The following is a 22,426-nucleotide window of genomic DNA, read 5'->3' on the forward strand; positions in this document are numbered from 1 at the left end:
TCATGAATACAGTTGAGTCCCCCATCACAGCACTGGCAAATCTGTAAAGGACCCCTGGGTGGCCCTCAGAGCCCACTTTTAAAGGCCTGAGGTGGTGAAACCTAAGGTCCCATGACCGTTGACGTTGTAACGCTTCTCACCTTGCCTCACTCTGCTGTCAGGACAACGCTGCTGTCACTCCAAACAGCTCACAGGGCTCAAGATTTATTTTTGGACTGCCATGGCGTCCGTTCCTTCCATTTGTAGGAAGGGGGGGTCGAGTTGGGCTCAACATGAACCTGCCTCTCTGACACTCCGGGCTGGGACAAGCAGGCAGCAGCCGGCCGGCCGCTCCCCAAGCAGCAGTCGCACAGGTAAACATGCCATAATTACACATTTTATTATTCTCTAGCTAGAGAATAGGGAAGCTGTAGCAGTGTTAGGAAAGCAGCTGCTGTCAAATACAGACCCCCCCCACCTTGGGAGCTTGAGGTCGGAAGGACGCGTGTTTGGAGAACCTGGGTTGTTTTAGCTCATCCTCAGTGCAACATTTAAGCACCAGCATGGCTGAGCTTGCATTGTTTCTACTTCAAAACACTCTCTGCCCTGTCATTTATCTGTCCTGGCTGCAATGAGGCATGAGTGACTGATGATCACGTTTAGGCTGTGACATGTAATCTTCCTGCTCAAATTGTGGGGAATAAAATTGTCCTTGTCAGGTTTATCTTTTGACATTGAACTTGAATCAATGTTCTCTCTTGTTGTGTCAAGGGGAACCCACCTGGGGTGCTCTGAACATCAGCAACAAGTTATTACCTGGTAAGTTCATCCTTTTTCCATCCAAACTCCAGATTTGCTGTGTGTGTGTGTGCAGTCTCATATCTTCAGTTGCGGTACATGACTTTTTGGGGTAGATTCATTTACTTATGGAGGCCATTGTGGCACCGCTTGGTTTGTATTACACAGCTATTATTACACTTTCCTCTTTTGAACTTGCATCCTGAAGGCACTCCAAATACCAAACCTTCCAGAGCCTTAAAAGGAGGAGTGAACTCTCATGTGTCAGGCAGGCAGTAGGTCCAGGGAGGGCAGTAGGGTAGGGCTTTAAAACACAACCAGATCCAGCCTACGTTTCCCCGTGGTGACATACATAGTAAACTGTGAATATTAGACTGAATGATGTCAGAAATCATTTCTTTGCAACACAAACCCTCTGGACAGTATCATGCACTTTTTTTAGGTTTAGAAAGATTAACCATTCATTTCTCCCATTTCACTTATGTTTAACTCTTGTCCTGACATGTGATTGGGTATATTAAGGGACAATATATATTTTTGAGGCCCTCTCCAGTGTCACAGGCTGTGAAGTCATGAGGTCAGATGCTCTGCATTCACTTTCACCATACAGCACCCTCTCTCTCTATATATATATGTACAGTATATGTGTGTGTGTGTATGTATGCATTTGTGGGACAAGACATAGGAGGATCTCGGCACAACAAAGCTTCAGTCCAGTGTGCAAAGTGTAGCCTAACACATACATGGTCTAAAACAGGGGTCTCAAACTCAAATAACCTTGGGGACACCAAGCATCTGGTCTGGCCAGTAGGGGGCCAGTAGGGGGCCAGTCAACTGAAAAACTTTTTTGGGAAAAAAAAAAACAACTTTTCTGTCGGGGCAGGAAACATAAGCTTAAAATGACATCATATTCCATCATGACATCTCAATAAAAACGTTGGTGATGTTTGATAGTTCAGAGAACTTCAAAAATACAAGTGTCTGCATTGAGATATATATATCAATGCAGACACTTGTATTTTTGAAGTTCTTATATACAAAACGATATATAGTTCACTATAAAAATGTATTTAGAATGCAAAATGAATCTATCACTCAAAAAAACATACAGAAATAGCTGTCTTATAACTTGACATTAAGTGGCCAGTAATATGAAATCGAGTGGAAGGCCACTTTCACTGGGTATAGTTCAGTTTTCTCATGTCTCATGTATAAACCCAAGTAACACAAGCATACAGTCTTTTAACAGACTATTAAGTAGTAAAAAATAACTGAAGTCATGGCCAGACAGTGTGTGAATCCATCAAAATCTAGACTTTCACATTTCAACCCATTCAGCATGTGTACATTAATTTAGGCTAAAATTTCTAAAACAGAAATGACACAAACGAGGTGAGTCATCCTCAATATGTGTGGAGTAGGGCTGCAACGATGAATCACTCACCAATCCATTACAAAATTAAGTGTCAACTAATCTTATTGAATAGCCATTTAAACTAAAACAAGTATATCGCCTCAAACCTTAGGGTCCCCCAATTGGGTAAAAAAATATTGTGGAATACTTCACTAAACACGAATGTTGCACATCAAATTAAACAGGAGACTCTTGGCGATAAGACTGTTTAAACCTATTAAATGTGACAAACACAGCTCAAATAACAGCAACATGAGTTACTACATATCAAACTCCATACGGCACCGCTGTAAAGTTGCTCTTACCTTTGATGTTTCTGCATCCAAAGTTGATGTTACAGTGAAAACAACGCTCCGTTAAGACGGACTTCCTGAGCTACACTCAAATCATTCCGGGTGTCTGTAACGGACATTAGGACCCTGGGGGAAGCGTTACAATCTCAGTGCGCAGCAGCCTGTCTCCATCACATGTCAGCGTTCTGCTGGTTCTTATTGGCTGACAGTGCTGTCAATCTCATTTTGGCGATGATAGTGTCATTCTATTGGCTGTAATGATTCAAATGACTCATCAGCCAATCCTTCGCGGAGATACAGGCCTACGTACCATACAGCTCAGTCCAGTCCGGGCACCTTTTGTTCGTTTTTGGAATGGGAAATATATAGAAGTTTATTTAGAAACTATTTGAACTTTGAAGAGTTGTAGTACTAGTAGTTTTCAGAGTAGTAGTACACTGCATGTGCATAACTCTCCATTGATGATGAAAATAGTTTTAGTTAGTTAGTTCTAATAATAGTTGTTTAAAAGCAGATGATTAAAAACAACAAAACACTGTGTATTATCACTTTGATTATTCAACATTTACAGTTTATCAAAAAATAAGATGAACGGCAGGCACCGCTATAGTAGAAAACTATTTTAATTTATTCATAGAAATTTGGTTACAAAACACATACAAGCAGATATTTCAGTAAATGAACATTAAAAGAGAAAAACACCTACTGTAGTGAAGAGATAGAGAGCGTAAGGAACCAGTGAGTTGAACTAAAACATAGACAGAGCAGTATGATTGTACAGATCAGGTGTATATATGATAGATGTTATTGTGCAACACACACCAAATCTTCCACTTTTTGGTACATGGCTGCACAGTAAGCCAAATGATGACCAAAAAAATGACTTATCATTATGTAAAACGTTCAATGTTTACTCAAAGCCCAATTGTTTTCAGATTCTTCTTCAGGATTTGAATATTTTTCTGTTATTCAGAAGCTTTTTGAATGTCCCTCCATGCCACCATACAAGATCAATCACTAGGAATCACTGACCTAACCATTGTACTGTGGGGGCAGGGGTGCGGTGTTTAAGTAAAGATCATAATCAGACATATATATGTAACAGAAACAGAATGGGAAGAAAAATACAAAAACAAAGAGGAAATTAAACAAATATTTCATGATGAAATCTTGTGAATTTGAGCTGTTGAGTGTGTCCAACTGAACGTTGTTTTATTATTGAATTATTTAATATAATATTGTAACTATTGAATAGCTGCTTCTGTTGGACATATGTAGCCAACTGATGGTGTGAGGACAACCTGAAGAGAGGACATCTGCTTAGTAATCACCATGACACAAATCTGCAACAAAAAAAAACAAGAAAATGTTAAATATGCAACTATAGCAAAACATTAGCCTAATTTAAAATGTGATCAAAGAACAGTGTTCATAAAGGCTCCATCTGCTGCATCAGTATTTCTCAGTATGATACAGTACAGCATCAGTTTCTTGTTGGGTCCCTCCAATAGAAACATGCAGGTTCGTGACAACACTAAATTGCCTGTAGGCGTGAATGTCAGTCTGAAAGGCTGGCTACACATTGTAGCTGTAATCAAGGTGGTATAACTAATAAATGAATTGATAGGTGTGGACACAAATCATATACTGTACAGGTTCATCATTTTAGTATAATAATCATTTTCTTTTTTCTACCTAGGGTGCTGCATTACTCATGGCTGTCACTTATAGAGCTGTCACCCATCTGGACCTGCTTTCCCAGCAGTACCCTCCACCCCTGCTGCCCAAGCCTGGAAAGGACAATGTTCGGCTTCAGAAGCTTCTTAAAAGAACAGCTAAAAAGAAGGCCTCCACTCAGGCAACGCAGTCTGCAGCGCCTTTCCGCTCAAGTCTTTCCCCTGTGAATGAAGCGAGCCCTGACCTCGAGCACAGTGACCACTCTACCCCTCCCCGGACTCCAGAGACACCGTTCAACTACTACAGCAGAGTTCAGCAGCCTCCGCGCTTTAGTGTCAGGCCACTGTATCAACATGTGGCCTCCCCTTACCCTCAGCGTGCAGCTTATGGCAGAGCAGCAAGGTTCTCACCTCAGCCAGTGGCAATCCCATCATACGCGCAGCAGGTCACTTCAGCTAGTTCATATTCAGCATTATCACCAGCTCCGGGGCCAGTTGACCATTCAGCAGTACCCAAAATATCTCTGTTAGACTATTCTGTGCCTACAGTCGCATCTGCGGCTGCTGAGGTGAAAAAGCCAGCTTTTAGCACGTCATTAAAATCCACAAGTCCAGGTCTGGCGCCGTATCAAGCAGCAGGAGGTCAAGCTTACCTTCGGCCTCTCACTGTGTTGACCCCTCTCATCAAACCAAAAAGTCCTCGTCCAACTTTCAGAGCAACCGAACCCTCAAGGTCACCAAGACCTATGTTTGATGTCCCTCAAATAAGAATGTACACAGCAAGCACATCATTCTATGAGTCATCTAGGACTCCACCAGTGTATGACACAGCAGAATTAACTGCTATAGGAAGCACAGTCCCTCAAAAGAAAATACAAACGGGAACAAAACTAGATTTGACCCCTTTGTATGAGGTCAGAGAAGGCACAGCTGCGATCTCTCAGCCTCCTAACTTGGGCACAGATTTACTCAGCAAACCCCCAATTTCAGAAGTTAAGAGGAACACTACACCAACAGCAGGGATCGACATCGCTCCTGCCCCTGAAATCAAGAGAGCAACTCCGACACCTGAAATCCAAAGAGCAACTCCAACATCTGAAACTAGAGCGAAAACACCAACTTATGAGTTCCAAACATCAAAAACTGCAATGGGGCGGCCTAGAACACCTGCATATCATGTGACCCGAGCTGCGACACCAGTGTTTGAAATCTCAAGACCAAATCCGCTCTTGTTTGCAGTGTCGCCAATGACAGTAGAGCCTGAGAAATCACACATGCAGACAATTGCTTCTGACATGAGCAGCTTGTCAGCGACCCAGTGTGAAACTTTACCAAATGGTGACATTCTTTCAGAGGTGACGCCACAAACTCAACCAATCCAACAAAGTATATCCAAAGCAAAATCTGAGCCTGTTATTATAAGCGAAAAGAACAAAACTGCTCTAGCTGATTCTCAAAGAGCTACAACTCCGACCTTTGAACCAACAACACCAGTTGCGACTTCTTACACTAAAACTCCAACCTATGAGGCAACCCGTCTTTTGACTGCATCACCTGGCTATAAAAGACCAAAAACACCAACTGGTGTATCTCCTGTAGCCTTTAAAAGACCTAGAACCCCAACCCAAGTGAGTCAAACATCAAAGTCCGGCTATCGCGGTTTGACACCGGCTGAATATGCTGCTTATGGTGGAATCAGAACCTACTCTCCAGCATTTGGCATCTCTAGAACAACTGAAGAGGTGGTTAAAGTTACAGAAGAAGGGTCTGCAGAGTCTAAACTAATGAGCCAAGGACATTCTATGACAGCACCTTCAATAGCTGGGGTGTCTCAAGTCAAAGAGGATCCCAAAGATGAAGATAAACCCCGTCTTAGAGAGGAGAAGGTTCCCACCACCCCTGCAATCCCAATTATTGTTGTTTCACAGGCATCTGACACCTCAGGGACAACATTAACAAGAGAGACAAGTACTGTGTTTAGTCATGTTACAGTAAAACAAGAAAAAACACAGACGCTTGAAAGGGTGGAGCCCCAAGTTCAAAAAGCTGTCAAAACCAAAACTCCTGAAACAAAACATCCTCCACCCAAAGATCCTATGATGGCAGTAAGGAAATTGTTCGGCAAAGATACAGTCCAGGCTGACAAACAGAAAGCTGGAACAGTGGGAAAAACTGATGCGTCAGAAGCAAAAAAGCCAGTAACTTCCACCATGACTAAAGCTGAAGGCTCAAAGCCAACCCCTGCAGCCCCTGCCCTGCCTACTGACACGCCTGCTGCTCAATCAAAACCAAATGAAAAGAAAGAACAAGATAAGGAAGCAGAACCAGCGGTTAAATCTGCACTTGAGAAGAAGGAAGGCGGTGAGTCGGCCCCTGCAGCTGAGCCACTTCTTAAAGTCCTACAAAAGCCAAAGGGAATGAAATCGAAAGTGAGTGGTTGGTCCCGCCTCAAGAAGCACATGGTGGTGGAGCAGGAGGAGCCCAAATTTCCAGAAATCTCTCCGAATGAGACCACTGGGCAGGACCAGAAGGAGGTGAAAAAGACTGATGAGAGCACTGAAGATGCTTCAGATAAGAACCAAAACAAAGGCGCTGCCATGGCAACAAAGATGTGGGACGCCGTACTGTTCCAAATGTTTTCCACCAAAGAAAACATCATGCACCAGATTGAGTTAAGCAAAAGCGAAAAGGAGACGACAACAGAGACAAAGGAGGAGACGAAAGATATACCCTCGTTTGCTTTTCGGCTGCCTCTTCTGCTCTTTAGTCCAAAGTTTAATGCAAAAAAGTTGAAAGAGGCGGCTTCAAAGCCAGTCACGAAAAAGTTTGAAATGGGTCTAATTGGGCGGAAAGGTAAAGAAGAGGAACCAAAAGACTTTAATAGAACAGCGAGGGGGTTCACTTCAACTTAAGTTATGTGTCGTGTGAGGAGCTGAAATAATAATGTAAAGAAAAAATCATGTTTAATGTACAGGTCTGATGTCTTTGTCTCTGTGTGTTGTAGAAACCTCAGCTTTAAACTTTGTACTTAACTAAATGTTACATGTTGAATTAGTGTGACTGGATGTCAACACAAATGTTTATACTTGTGGATTAGCTGGGACAAGAGAGCTTCAATAATTGTCTTAAAGTCATTCGGGCATCACATCAAATTAAAGCCTTTATGTTTTAAGTAATTTCAGAGCTTCTCATTTGTTCCTTTCATCACATGTTCACAATAAATGTTCATTGTGGCTGATGTTATATTGCTAAGAGAATGGATTGTTTCTACGTAGTTATTTAGTCAGTTCAATCAAGTTTACGTTAAAGTAATGGTTTCAAGACAAATCATTTTGCTCTGTTTAATAAGCTTTCAAATATTCTCTTTTATTCAAAATGGTGCTACTTGCCTCACGGTAAGACCTCTCGTTAAATGGATGAACACGCAGAGGGATGTGGTTTTCAGTTTAGGTTTTTTTTTAATTTTTTTTTTTATTTAGGTTGTGGATGGTTATGCTTATAGTTTATGAATTAACTTTCTTTAAAGTACAACAAAATAAGACCTTAAAACCATCTAGATTCCAATAATGTCACTGGGGCAGGGATGTAAGGCACGGAAGGTTGACTTTAAGAGGTACGCTCGTACTGCGGGATGTCAGTTAGGTTCAAAAAGACTGATGGGATGGAAAAGGCAGAGAGGAGCGAGATTGTTGAAACCTGTAACAGCAATGAGAGTTTAGAATCTTTTTTTTGTTTTTTTTTTAAATAAGGGACAAGTACTCAAAGAACTGATGAAGGTAGTTTTCTTTCTCACACTGGAGGATCTTTAGTGAATGTTAGAGACTAATGGTTTGTGATTCAGTCAAATGTAGAAAAAAATTAAATAAAAAAGAGTTATCACAGTGTCAGTCTAAAAGTATTGGATGACAACAGGAGAAGAAAAAAAGAATAGAATGAAATAATACAAAACACCAGATTTGTGGTGGTTTCAGTTTCTTTAACCACAAAACTTTTTAATTTATGAGAGTAAGTTAAGTTAAATGTGTTAGTTGCCACCACCATGATGGAGGTCAGTGGGACACTGAACTGTTGGGTCTAAGGTCAACATACATGAAGGGTTTTCTTGAGTTGCAGGATAAGGAATTTATTATAACCCTGCTGGGTGACATTGGTTTTAGCAGGAGTTTTAGGATTTGTTTTTTCTAATGTTATTTCTAATAATCTGATAGTGTGTGATATAGTTGTGGCTTAATCCAGGTACAGTTTTATAAAGGTATACATTTTTTTTCCCCTGTGTTTCTTCTCTGAAGGAATTACAATCTGTTGATACTTTCAAAATAAATGGCAAGTTTTCCCTGTGTTTGTCCATTTCTTTGAAAGCTAGAACTGAGCTGAACTGGAGAATATTTCAGTCACCTTTGGTGTAAGACATCAGCAAAATTATAAATAGTTTCTAAAATGAAAGAGAGTCACAGAAGACAATACAGAATGACCTGACACTGTATAGTATAGGCTATAAACTAGACTAAAATTGAATCACTAAAGCAATGTAATCAATAGGACGACAAGAATAAAACTCTGACTGAATCAGTTGAATTGTGAACTGTGGAGATTTAGTATAACAAGGAGAAATGGGCTCTTCAGTTGGTCATCTTACCAGACTTTCCGTTTGTGAATTCCCCCCCATTCTCATCATCATCATCGTCCATCGGGATCTTCTCGTATTTACCGTGACCAGTCACGACAAATTTGTACTTTTTACCAACGGCTGATCCCTAAACACAAAGCACAAATACAATTGAAGTTGGAACAGTGCAAAGAGGACTATATATATATATATATATATACACACACATATATATATATATATATATGTATATATATGTAACATTTAGTTTATGTGTATGTGATCACCTTATTGGCTCTTTGGCCCGGCCTTCCAGACGAGTCTCCGATGATCTCCCACATGTTCTTCTTCTGCATCACATCTCCAGGTCTCACATCCTGGCAACAATCAAATAATAAGCAGTGAAAGATTGTTATTCTGAGGTTTATGCGGTACCCAAGCAAACTGTACGATAATTGTACTCTAACTCTAACAGCTACTGAGACTGTTTTACAGAGGTGCTGGGAAGTAGTCATGATGAACTGTGTAGTGTTATATAGGCGCTTGTTTCAGTTAATTTACCCTTTCTTTATAAATTGAGTAGATATAATGGAAACAGTTAGGGTAATTTTGCCTCATTAGTTTCCCTTCACCTTGTCTTCCTGCTGAAAGCTCCGTGTTTACTCCTAAGTGAATGTATGATATTAAAAGAAAGAGGGAGCAAACTAAATCCTCTTTCTCCACAAGAGGGCAACCTTATGTCACAAAGACCACAAAGTCACACCATGTTCAGTTTCTAAACACAGAATGTTCAGTATTCTCTTGCACACACACAGTGCAAAAACACAGTAAAAACTGATAAGACACTGAAGAGTCTTCATCTTATCAAAAAAAAATTTAAATTAGATTTTTAATCATGTAAAAAACAAAAATAAAAGCGAATGAATAGTTAATTCTGTGATATTTTTAGATGGTTTGGTTTCGAAAAAATAAATGAGCCCGCACGTGAGGAAGCAGCTTTAATAATAAACACTGACAAGTGTGACATATGGGAGCCAAGGGAGGAGAATTAAATGTTTGCTACTTACTGCAGGTCTGCCCGGCGACTGTCTCCCGCCGTCTGAGGGGCCTTTTACCCACTGGGTGATCAGGCTGGCCACGCCCACTTTTATACCATCAGTATCCTGATTCAGAAAACAACAAAAAGATGAGATCCTTTTCTTTCTTTTTTTAATCTGGGAGATGAAAACATCATAGTTTCTCAGTCTGCTGCTTTTATTTTACAAGAAGAAACATTTTAGACTAATGTTGACATGGTCGACGGATTGAGTGAAAAAATGCACAATCCTGGTTTTACATTTTTTTCCCACTGGGAATAATAATCATACTACATTTGGGAGTTTTATAGTTGAATAGGACACCAGATGTATCATTTAACCCCAGTTGTTGAGCGTGTGGGCAGGGAGTAGCCATGTTTCTGGATGTTTTCTCACCTTGTTGGTTGCTCCCTTGATGGGACTCTGGCTCCAGGCTTCTCCGGCTTCAAACAGGTTCTTCTTGGAGGAGACAACCTCAGGGGAGCTGGGCAGGTCTGTCAGTGATGCCTTCACTGCCCGAGACTCCTGTGAGTTCTGCAAAACAACAACCAACAACAGCTTTGGTGCAGCATTTTTATAAAACTACTTTTTTTTAGGGACCTATTGTATCTCCCCAAAGAATCACATTTGTTGGTGAAGGCGGAAGAAAATTGGCACGTAAATCTGAATTGGTGAAAATGTGGTGCAAAATGGCTTGGTAGTGCCTCCATAGGTAAAACTTGGTAGGACAAAGCCAAAATTAAACTGCACCAAATTACACAAAACTTGGCGGGAACACGTCAAAGCCCAGGACGAACAAAAAAGTCAATTGAGACCATGTCTTCATCTCAATTTTTGATTTGGCGTCCATCTTGGCCATTTGCAGGCTTCGTAAATGAACAAACGTAATTAATAAACTTAGTTTCTAATTTCATGTTCTGCATTATTAACTTTATGGTAGTATAACATTACACAGTTCAGAGAGATTTTGATACATGGCTTGCACACAATTAGCGAGAATAAGTGCTTAGTGCTTATAGCCTTCCATGTATACAAGGTCTAAACAATACAGTAAACACTGATTTACATAGGATAATGCCTAGAGACACTTAGACGTTCTTTTCTTTAATGCACTTCATGTTCAAACTGTTTTTAATAGTGCATTATATAAAGTCAAAGTGTCTGTATTTAACTTCACATGAGTAACTGAGCTGTGTGTCAGCCTGGGAACTGCCTGAGGTGAAGAGTTAAAAAAGGGAATGGAGCTCTGAACAGTTATTCTTGTCATATATCTGTCCCGACATGTGAAGGTTTAAGAGTCATGAGTTTGAATACTTGGAAAGGAAGTGTCCACATTGGTCCCTTGCTGTGAAGAACAATATAGCTTTGACAGCCAGAAGCTAGGAAACCAATGATAGGACTTGGTATCAAAAGTAATACGTTACATTACTCATTATATTACCTTGGTAACTACAATCAAAAAGTGATGTACAACTAATTTCTTTTGGGACTGAATTTACTTTATTGGAGCAACAAACCTGGCAGCCTCTCAAAGCAAAAACAAAGTATTTAATGATTTTAATGTTCCCTCTGATGTGACCTGCCATGCGTACACGTCCTCAAAAGATAGCCACTTAAGAGAAGAAAATTGTAATCTAATAATGCAATACTGCAGCTCACCAGATGCTCTTCACCAAAACTAAAAACGCTATGGCCTTTCCTCTATAGCACCACACACACAGGACAAACTCAACACGCTCAACATCGTCCAGAAGCTGCCATTACACCCAACAGAAGAAGATGAAGGAGGTTAAAGCTGCCTCTAATGAACAGGGGACACCAGCAGCATTATAAACTGTGTGTGACCTCAGAGCAAATCAGTGTAACTGGTCAGAGCAACAGGTAACAGGTGTGAATGAGGTACAACAAAGAGCAGGAACTCGTCCTGAATTCCTGTATGTCGTACTTTATGAATCAGGTTGTTTGCCTGCAGACAGACATGGCTCTGATGGGTGAGGCAGGCAGGATGTTAACCCAGCCTGCATGGGGAACCGGAGGGGGCTGTGATGAAAATATTCATCAGCGGCATCAATGGCTCCTCTGTGTTTGTGTTCACTTCTGTCTGTCTGTCTTTGGTGATGACAGTGGAGGCCTCTAACAGAGATGTTCAAAGGGATGAATAGATTCTTTGATAAAATAGATATCTGTATAAATAAAAGAAAGAAACATTTCTGGGGGAAATATTAGTAATGCTCTTTTTTTCTTTTGTTAGTCTTTTGTTGTATTTGAATCTGTATTTGATTGACAGTAGCCGTAAAATTGGGAAAAATAAAATGTAAACTGTGTCCATGGCCATGAGCAGATGATGCTTTAGTACAGCAAAGTGTTTTGGACAAAACAAGCAGTGAACTTACATCACCATCATCATCATAACCATACCATCTCTACCAACAGCCATCATATTAGAGATACTCTGTGAATTTAAACTATTATGGCCCTTATTTATGTCTTTGTGAGGTCCAAAAAAGATACTAACTTATCTTTGTGGGGACATTTTGTCTGGTCCTCACAACTTGTTCATGGTTAATACCTGGTTTAGGGTTAAGGTAAGGGGCTAGTGAATGCATTATGTCTATGATGTGTCCTCACTAATGGCGCATTTCCACCGGCTCTACTCGCCTCGCCACGGCACAGCATGGTTTAAGTAGCGTTTCCACTAGCATAGTACCTGGTACCACGTATTATTAGTAGTACCTGCTCAGGCGAGGTTCCAAAGCATGCTGAGTATGTACGATGCGATGATTGGTCAGACTGCCGGCCACTGACTGGCCAGAGTGCCATCACAGGAGGAGACGTCCCACACACAAATCAAGCCAAACAGCGCCAAACTGTAGATCAGTTAAAAACTACTGAACAATCCTAAAAACGTGGGTTAATCTCCAACAACTACAGGAGTCTGGTGTAAAGTCACTAGTCACTAATGGAAAAACGCCATAAGATACAAAAAAAAAAGGTTTGTGTGTATGTGTGAGTGAGCTGACCTCCACAGCATGGGCATACTGCTCCAGCTTGTCGTCAATCTTGGACAGGAGGACGAGAGGTTGTGTCTTCTTGAAGCTGTTACTAATTAAAAAACAACAACAACAACAAATCAATTAAATTCAACCCAGGTAAAGCCTTGGCATCATTTTAGACATGAATCTTCTTGATTAAGACTGACATATTTGGCATTGGTACATTAACAATGTTGTCACTCAACGCTGTATATGCAGTGCAATAGCTGACACCACTGTTTTCAGATTGGTTCCCGATATGCAATGTTGCAGATTTATCACAGTTCGTCCCGCAATGTGCAGTCTGATTACAGAAGAAGCTCTTAAAGAGAAACTTGACCGACAATCAGGTGGAATCATTCAAGCAACACTTGGTTTGTTCACTCGTCCATGAAGTGATAGTAAATGAGTGAGTGGATGAGATACTGACACTTTGGCAGCACTGACTTTGTCGAGTGCTCTTCCATGACCCACAACCAGCAGATGCTCCCTCTCTCTCTCTCTCTCTCTCTCTCTCTCAATGACAGCATAACTGCCAGGAATTAAAGACTCATCAAAACAAGATCTACGGCTGCTAAAGTCTAACATAGATTGGCAATATGTTCACTGCTTTTTCTTGCTGTTTTCTGACAGTTTAAAAACCACTTATTTCCCCACACTAGAGAGAAAATTTGCCAGTTTACATAACAGCACACAGTAGTAGTCATTAACACACTGCGGCCTCCATCAGACAAATTATGTTTTTTTTTACATCTTTGGTGTTTGAAATTCTTTTTAGGATTTGAAGTGACACAGACTTAACAAAAGAAGCAGCAGTAGACCAGTACAAGCGAGCAAAAAAGGCAGATTTCCTCTTTGGACTTTGATGAATCTGTATGGACATTCACATGTGGTCACCGGGAGTGAAAACTCAAATCTGGGTTTGTCAGTGAATACAGTTTTGTGTTAGCCTCCGCAGATCCAGCACAGTTTTATTCTCTCGTTCCAGCTGTCCAAACTCAACCTCCACAAGCATCTCCCACAAACAACAAAGCTCCCCCTCCCTCACTTTACTTTTACATTTTACAGCCCCAGATAGGAGACGTGCTGCTGGATGAAGTCATTCCTGCACATCGGGGGAGGAACCTCATTCATCATTTCAGTCGTTTGCCTTCACATGTCTGAGGCACCGCTGCATTTTTCCCTCTCTCTTTTTTAATCCTTTAAAATTAGATGTTTGTTCATCACTCCCCGTATCTGTGGGGAGTGAGGAAGTCGGAGCCATTCAAACTGTGAGATGTCTGACTTGAATGATGTCAGGACTGATTGAGGAAATGACATCACATTTTTAATGTGAGTATTTTTGGAGCTGTTCCCTTCACTGCTGGAAGTGCTGGTTTTGAGTTTTATCCACGGTATTAAAGTTAGAGGTTAAAGTAAAAGAGATTTTAATCTCAATGTGACTCATTGTAAAGCAAAGGTTTAATAGAAGGTGCAGTTCATCGCAGGGCCAACAACCTTTAACTCTCACATTCACACTACGGTCAATTTAGAGTGTCCAATGAACCTTCGCATGTTTTTGGATTTGTGGGAGGAAGTACCCAGAGAAAACCCACGCACACACGGGGAGAACATGCAAACTCCACACAGAAACGCCTGAACTGGGATGCGAACTGGCAACCTTCTTGCTGTGATGGAACAGTGCTAGCCTCATGCCCCATTTTGTATCAATGAATTTGATCATGTCACTCAAGTGGACAATAACTTTCAAATAACAACTTTCAATTATAAACTTAATGATGAAAATGAAAACATTAATGCAACTTTTGTTATTGCAAACAAAGGTTCCTGGTGCACTCATCTCTGGATAAAATGATCAACACAAAGGCTTCACTCCTGCTGAGAGCTGCTGAGAGCTGATAACTAGCTGCTGCAGACTGCCTGGAGCCACCGTAGCTCACCACCCAGCATAGACAATGCAGCTGCCCGCATCTGGACGGAGTTAGGCAGCACCATAAATCACGGCGGCAGAGGAGCGTGATGCACTGAGTTAGGTGGAGACGTCACCTCTGACCCTCTTCATCAGTGTTTATCTTCAGACAGTGGAGGATTAGCCAGCAGGGACAAACTGACCAACACAAGAAACTCAATAAAGAGTTCTGAGTTTTGAGAGTCAGTGATTTCAAGTTTGTGCCAAATGATTTAATGTAAACAGAACCATGATAGACTGAATTTTAGGTGAGATGTTTCTACATGAAACACCAAGAAGAGATGAGGATGAGGATTTTTTGATCGGATGTTTACCTTTTCTTCAGCGAGCGGTTCAAGGACTCCGTTCTCTGTGTGATCTGAAAGCGCAGAGGAAGGACAAGGAAAGTGAGGTCATTTTTCTGATGAACACAGGTCAAAGTTCCTCTATGCTGCTGCTTTGGGCCAGACTGCCACGACTCTGTCCAAGACAAATGGAGCAGTGTCAGCTGGCCTTCATCAAATGTCCCCGGAGAACGAGAGGTTGATTTATATGTGTGTGTTTTTGGAATGAAAACAACTGTTTCCTGAGCTAGCTGTCAGGTTTGATGGGACTTTAATCCCAGTGTTATAGTTTTTGATTCTGCTCCAACCTTTTTTTTTGTCTTGCTGTACTAGTGTTCTTTCTAATTTGTTGTGACTTGTTTCAAAACCTGACAACACAAAAGTGATGTAAAGTCACCTGAACCTCTGCTTTCAAAACCATCTCTAGCAATGAGAGCTGGTGAGGGACTGGGTGGTGCCAATCCTGAGGGGTCGATACCTAAACCCCTCTACTTAGTTTCTCAAAATGAAGAACATGGCAACCATGTGATACTGTATATGGTGAACTATCTGGCTTTATTCTTTTAAATAAGGTTTATTCATTCACATATTTTGTACCAAATCTCCAAATGTATCTGACAATTAAAAAAAACACCGATCGAAGTTGCACTTAATTCTCGTCCTCATTCCTTCTCTCCAATGTCAGACAAAACAAAGGGTCAGTTATCAAACCAATGCGCAATGTTACACACTATCTGTGTAATATTTTGTTCTCACTTCCCATGTGAATTAAAATGTTGTTTTTGTGGGTTTTTTTTTTCAAGTTTTCCCTTAAAATGGAGGGTTTTTTTAACCATCCATAGGATCACAGCTGGATCAGACATTGGGTGGGACACAGAGGAGACACCAACATTCACAGTCACACCCGGAATCCAAATCTGCAAGTCTTTAGATTACGGGATGAAGCCACATAGCCAACCAATGAATCACTTATTTATTCCTGCTGCTTTTCTCACAGTGTGAGAAAACCTACCGAAAAAAACCTGCTGGGAAAAACCTAAAGAAACCTCACAGAGCGTCACAAGCAATGGATTCATCTCATGATCAGGTTGGAAAAAGAAAATCTGGTGTAAAGATGCTGAACACACATGCAGTGTCATGCACACAGGCATTTCCAACAACACCAAAATAAAGATTAAACTCCTACATATTTTGGCACCAAATAAAACACATATATGTACAAATGTATGTATGTATAAAAATAGCAGTGACATGATCCTGAAAATCTAATAACACCACATGCTTCTTTGGTGCAGTGGGTAAACACGGTCTTATCACATAAACACACACACACACATGCAACTTACAGACTGCAGCTGAAACCATCTGCTGTGAAGATAACACAGGTATTTATCATTGAGTTTGTGAACATACTGTAAATCTGCACTGGTTAAAGGGACTTAATGGATCACTACACCCAAGGACAGTTGAGCCTAAATAAATGGAATCAATCGATAAGTAAAGCCTGTCTCTTTACTCACGATGTGATTATCATGAGCTGTCACCCAGTGGAGCACATCTATCTCCACAGCCCGTGCTTAATGACACATTTAAGTCATGTTTATCCTTTATAGATCGTAACAGACTTATTAAGATCCAATTATTGTTATTTAGATTGTAGGTGCCATAAAGGCAAATGGAACATTTTCCTTTCTCTCAGTTGGTCAGACAAAATCAGCTCATCAGTTAGGTGTGAACAATGATGATTATAGAAAATAATGATCATGTTGAAGCAAAAATATGGTCTGCAGGTGTTTTTTTTTACCTTGTGTGTGGGAGTTTTGGGACTGAAGGGACTGAACATCTCATCACCGTCCACACTAGATGTGCTCAGGCTCTTCATTCTCTCTGCTGCCTCCATCCTCCTCCTCTCGATGTCCTCCTTCATCCGTCTCCTCTCCTCCTGGAGTCAGTTCACAAAGTCAGGTCTTTAGCTTTATATTTAGTCAACTTCTTTCTAATCACATCTTGTCAATGCAGCTAGAAACTCTTCAGATTTAAATTAGCTGCTGGGAGCTATGACAGTAACATGGTGGTAATTTATACTTTATCCAGTTTAGCAAGACAATCTGATGCTCCTGCTACCTTTTGGCTTTAAAAGATGATTCCCTTCTGTAGTTGTGTAAATATCTGAGCAAAAACTCTTCTGGTTTTTGTCAATGAAATACACATGCTCACCTCCTCTTTGGCAAGCCTCTGCTGCTCCTCCTCCTCCCGTCGGCGCTCCTCTTCCTCCCGAAGCCGGCGTCTGTCCTCCCTCCTTCTCTTCAGCACTTCCAGCTCCTGCTCGGCCTCAGCCTGCCGGTGTTTCAGCTGCTCCAGTTCTTGGCTCTCCTTCACCTGAAGGCCTCGTCTGATCTTCTCCAGCCGCTGCTCCGTCTCTAGGATGGCCTCCGCCTCCTCTGGGTCTGTGGTTCTGCTACGCACGCATGTGAAAAATTATTTCATTCATGCTCAGGGTATGAATGGCACCAAAGTCCCAACAGCTTTTGAAAGTGAATACTTCTGTCCATATATAAATGGCTGCCACTCATATTAGCCTTAGCTTATACATTTTAGCAAAGTATAAATGTAAAATGAAGTTAAAAATAAATGAATAAATAAATTATTATCCTACACACCTGGTGGATCTTTTTGTCTTGTTGACAATGTGTGAAACCACCTCCTCACCGGCTGCGTCTCCATTGGTGTGGCTGTGTTTTGGCTCCTGGTGAAGGAAAACCTTAGACGTGTAGGAAACTTTCACTTCTTTCCTTTTCTCCACCTGCACATGGATGATTACAAGTGAGTAGAAGTGAGACCTGGACTCATTTTAGAATTGAAAACAGTGAGGAATTGACTGTCTGAAAGTTCAATTTTGTATATGTTTGGAGATCGTTAAAGAATACTTGACTTATTCTATGGACTTAAAAAGCTCTAATATAACTTGGTCTAATTTCCTGCGACTTAAGACACAACAAGGATGATTTTAAGCAGCTCGTCGGGGTAGGAAGCCTTACTTCTGGTTTTGGTTTTTGAGCCTCCTCTTTCCTCCTGATCATGACCTGCTCCATCTTCTCCTCGTTCTCCCTTCTGGCCCTCTCGGCTTTAACCATCTCCTCCTCTCCTTTCTTTCTCTTCTCTTCCTCCATCCTGGCCCTGTCTGTCTCTTCCTGCTCCTGTTGCTGGATTCGGCTGAAGGATGTGACAGAGGCCCGGACCATCTTGACAGGTGCAGCTTTGTTAATTGTCCCCTCGTCCTCATCCTCGTCCGCTTCACCTCCCTGACAGAGCTCCAGCAGTCGCTGCTGCCTCTGTCTCTCTCTGCGCTGAGTCCAGTCGCTGAAGCCTTCGTCCTCATCCAAAGACGGAGAGCTGCTTGGTTTAAAGTCACTATTGTACCTGGAAAGGACAGTGAGGAGAGATGGATCACAAATCCACAGAGCTCTGATGCAAATATCTATGATAATGTAATACAGTCCAGAACAAAGGAACAGAAAAGCTGTTGAACAATGATTATATTTTTTTGTTCGAGGGTTAAATCAAGTTTAGTCCACCCAACATGAAAATGCTGACGTTCCCACACCTGAATACGTGGAACACTTCATTGTAGTGTAGTGGATGAAAAAACATGTCACCAGAGTGCAGCAGATTGGTGTAACACATTTCTGCCCTGATTAGCTTCTGTAATCAGTGCAGCTGATGAATGAACAAGTAGCGTCTGGTGCAGCTGAAATAACAAGAGGTGAACCAGCACAGGAAATGAAAGCTGGCCAGAAACACATACAGTAACGTTTATAGTCTCTCTGGGATTATTTTACATGCTTTGCATGTTTTTTCCAGTGTTTACTAGCCTCGGGTTTACATCATGTCTGCTTGTCTCATTCCATACACAAGATAATAAGGCTGCCAACAATAATTTGCCTTAAATAGCACTTTTTAAGCAAGGAGATGGTGAATGTCTTGGCATTCATGTATTAACGCACTGACATTCCCTCCATTTGTTACTGGTATTTTGCCAGGGTGAAGTCACCCTGACCTTGACCTTGACCTTTGGCACCCAGCAAGTAGTTCATATTTGCATATTTCATTTATTAACTCAATAAAACAGTTTTGTCATTGACGGCCAACACTAAATCTATTTAGTTTATCGTAAAGTCAGTGTTTGTGCCAGAAATGTACCAGAAAGGATTCCCCCATGGCCTCGATTCGAAATCATACTTTTAGGTAAGAGTGATCTTAATCTTTGACCTCTGACCAGCATCGTTGAGTCCAAATGTTTGTGTCAAGTTTGAGAGGAACCCCTTAAATCACGACCCTGATGTTTGATACTTTATCTGGTCAAGTTGAGGCCACGTGGGGCCTTCAAGTTATTTTCCACAGTTAGTTTTCAGATATTAAATGTGACACTGTGTGCGGGTCAGCATTGATGGTGTTGTAATGTGAGGAGGTTGAGGTCCACCTGCCTCTCTCTGCCTGCAGCAAATCACTGCAGCATAGCAAGAAAGTCTTGAACTTTGAATTTACCAACAGCTAGCACTCTGTCCACGTGTGTTCCACCCACTGATTAAAAGTAATAAAACTGTGCTTTGTATTCGCAGGAGCTGGCCGAAAGGAATTCCCTCAACATTCCCAACATGATTAGGACGCTCAGCCAGTCGACGGGGTCCCCGCTGCATGATGGGAGTTTCTGCCTGACCTCTCAGCAGCTAATCAGCCATAACGAGCAGTCCTGTTTCTGTGTGTCGGCTGTCGACACCTGGACAGATTCCTGAGTGAAACAGTCAGTGGAAGTTGTAACATCTTTCTTACTCTCCGCCTCTTCCCTCACACACTCAAATCAACAGATTGTTGGATTTATTTGGTTCTACTGTCAGACTGAATAAAAATCTGTCAGGGATTCAGAATAAATAAAATAAATGGCAAACATATACACTGTCTTTGAAAATATAAACCATACTGTGCTTCAGCTTCATTACAGAACATTATTCTGCACTGTATAAATAGATAAGACCACAGCTTGGGCTTGGGATTATGTCTGAACCCAATCTGATCTGGCCACAGTCACAGCCTCCATCCTTAGCTATAGGAAAATGATATAGGTTAGTGTTAGTTGTTGTGTTTAGGCACTGTTAATGCAATAATATGGCCTAGCATAGGACATAGCCACCACCATAGATAGAAGCTCCATCAGCTCCAGGATTACGGGCAGCCCATGGCTAAGAGGAAAGGAATTCGGCTTGTAACCGACGAGTCAAGGGCTGGGGGGCCCCTGAGGAAGGCACCCAATGGATGGATTAAATGCAGACGTCGGTGAGATGCATCCAAATGAAAAATTCCAGTATCACCATACATACATAGAGCATATCAAGCTTCATGTTAGAATGACTGTGCTGAATTCCTTAAGAAGCTGATGCTTCAACTTAGGTTTTTATACTTGTACCATTTGTGAAAAAAGGATGACTTAATACAAACTAACACGCTGGTCTTTTAACAGGATCGCTTGCTTTTAACCAAGCCTTTATGGCAGAGGATTGATGTACCGCCAAATGACGTCTGACATCTGGAGACCCGAGAAACATGAACCAAATTCACCAAGAGGGGATTTTAATAAACTCCATCACATTACTGCTGCATCTTGATCCATAAACTTTTTAATTACAGAGTGTGGATACCTCACGTTGAGTCAGCGCAGCCTGAAACCAGCTGAAGCGGTGACGTAATGGAGGAGAAGGTGTTATGTGGTGCAAGCCGTAAGCTGTAATTAAGAGTCCGAAATTATAAGTCCGCTGAAACGCCACAAGCTTTGACATGGCGGTACTTCTCCCTTGGGATGCATTAGCAGTAAACATTCCTTGGAGGTTGTGTAATGACAAGGCAGCTGTGTATTTGTCTTCACATCAGCACGACAGCGAGGGAGAACATTGTTTGCATCTTTTCTCGACGGAAACATTTGTTTTTGCGAAACCAGACGGCTGTAAAGTAGAGATGGTATGGCGAGCGGCGACGAGCAACTGCAGCACGGTGGGCTTTATGTCACACAGCTGGGAAACATGTCAACACTATTAAATTCACAGTTACCACCCAAAAAAAATACAGTCACACTGCAAGAAGCTTGTACAGGAAGTCATTGGACATGAGACGAGTGAGTGAATTATGTTCTTCACTTAATAACTTCCTCAGTTCCCATGATTGCATGGAGAAGGAATTCAGCCCCATTTGGTTGTCATTGAAAATTTCCATCTTTTTAGGGTGAGATCAAGGCCAGACTGAGACTGAGGTGGCAAAGAGTTACAGTTACAGTAATGACGAGAGAAATAACGTCATGACTGCACTTTGGGAGCTTTACAGATACAGAAAGTTCATGAACTCTTCTCAAACAAACTGAATAAAAGGTGCTTTTTAGTGAGGACGTTGTACTGAAAAGGCTTAAAACTGGAGCCAAGAGTTTACCCAACAGGACTAGTGATGGATGTCAAACAGAGCTTCATCAGGGAGCTACAGGTGATGGAGTATCAACCTCTTAATTACACATATTCATGTGTTTTCTATTTGTTATTGTGTCCCCAGATAAATCAAACACCATATTTAATGGTTGGTAAGTTCTCGCTGATACACCAAAAACAGCCAGGTAAGTCTGATTGGAAAGGTGTGGTGATAGTAATCATGCCACATTACTTTCACTGACCCTCACCATCCATCAACCCAAGAACATATTACATATTAGAATAGCATGATTATGTTTGTGTCTTAACTCTAGGACTGCAACTAATGATTATTTTCAAAATCAATATAATCTGTTTGGCTGAAATGTCAGGGAAAAAAACTCAAAATGGGTGACGCTTAGTTCAGTAATCGATTGATTAATTAATTAATTGATGAATATTGTGGCCCTACTTTTTGGCACTTCATATAGTGTATGTGTCAAAGATTTGGGTGCTATTTTCTTTGTGTGTCTGTACTCACACATTCTCATCTGTGGCCATCTCATTCTCTGGTGAGGACTCTCCAGGGGATGAACCGCTGTTCCTCCTTTGTAAAGACTCTCGAGCTCTCCGACGGCGCTCCCTCTCCACCTCCTCTGCGTCTTCAATGCTCCTCTGAGCCGTCAGCCTGAGGTGGAAAGGAGAAAGTGGCGTTAATAATAAGACAGTAATATCAGAGTAGACAGATTCACAGACTTTTTTTTCTTCACTGAGCCTTCAATGAGAAACATTTGTCATGCAACAAAGGCGACACTGA

At 41.4% G+C, this 22,426-nt stretch overlaps 2 protein-coding genes across 2 annotated transcripts in view; one reads left to right on the forward strand and one right to left on the reverse strand.

Moving 5' to 3' along the window:
* The first annotated feature begins 233 nt into the window (after positions 1-233).
* On the forward strand, positions 234-8,497 carry prr33 (proline rich 33). Its single transcript, XM_044036433.1, has 3 exons — positions 234-353; positions 751-798; positions 4,184-8,497. The coding sequence occupies exon 3, from the start codon at positions 4,199-4,201 to the stop codon at positions 7,070-7,072; it is 2,874 nt and encodes a 957-aa protein (XP_043892368.1). The 5' UTR covers positions 234-353; positions 751-798; positions 4,184-4,198; the 3' UTR covers positions 7,073-8,497.
* Positions 3,090-22,426, reverse strand: part of lsp1a (lymphocyte specific protein 1 a) — a 29,481-nt gene continuing 10,144 nt past the window's right edge. The window contains exons 2-13 of the mRNA XM_044036478.1: positions 22,151-22,297; positions 18,205-18,586; positions 17,827-17,969; positions 17,384-17,624; positions 16,971-17,108; positions 15,158-15,201; positions 12,863-12,944; positions 10,239-10,376; positions 9,834-9,929; positions 9,054-9,143; positions 8,797-8,914; positions 3,090-3,827 (exon numbers count right to left, since the gene is read on the reverse strand). Of these exons, the coding sequence (XP_043892413.1) occupies positions 3,805-3,827; positions 8,797-8,914; positions 9,054-9,143; positions 9,834-9,929; positions 10,239-10,376; positions 12,863-12,944; positions 15,158-15,201; positions 16,971-17,108; positions 17,384-17,624; positions 17,827-17,969; positions 18,205-18,586; positions 22,151-22,297 (1,642 nt within the window). The 3' untranslated portion in view covers positions 3,090-3,804. The remainder of the gene's footprint in view (positions 3,828-8,796; positions 8,915-9,053; positions 9,144-9,833; positions 9,930-10,238; positions 10,377-12,862; positions 12,945-15,157; positions 15,202-16,970; positions 17,109-17,383; positions 17,625-17,826; positions 17,970-18,204; positions 18,587-22,150; positions 22,298-22,426) is intronic.

Source organism: Solea senegalensis, linkage group LG10, assembly GCF_019176455.1.
Source record: "Solea senegalensis isolate Sse05_10M linkage group LG10, IFAPA_SoseM_1, whole genome shotgun sequence".
Classification (NCBI taxonomy): Eukaryota; Metazoa; Chordata; class Actinopteri; order Pleuronectiformes; family Soleidae; genus Solea; species Solea senegalensis.

Excerpts from the sequence above, each read along its gene's own strand:
- prr33 (XM_044036433.1), top strand. The coding sequence starts at position 4,199 with ATGGCTGTCACTTATAGAGCTGTCACCCATCTGGACCTGCTTTCCCAG.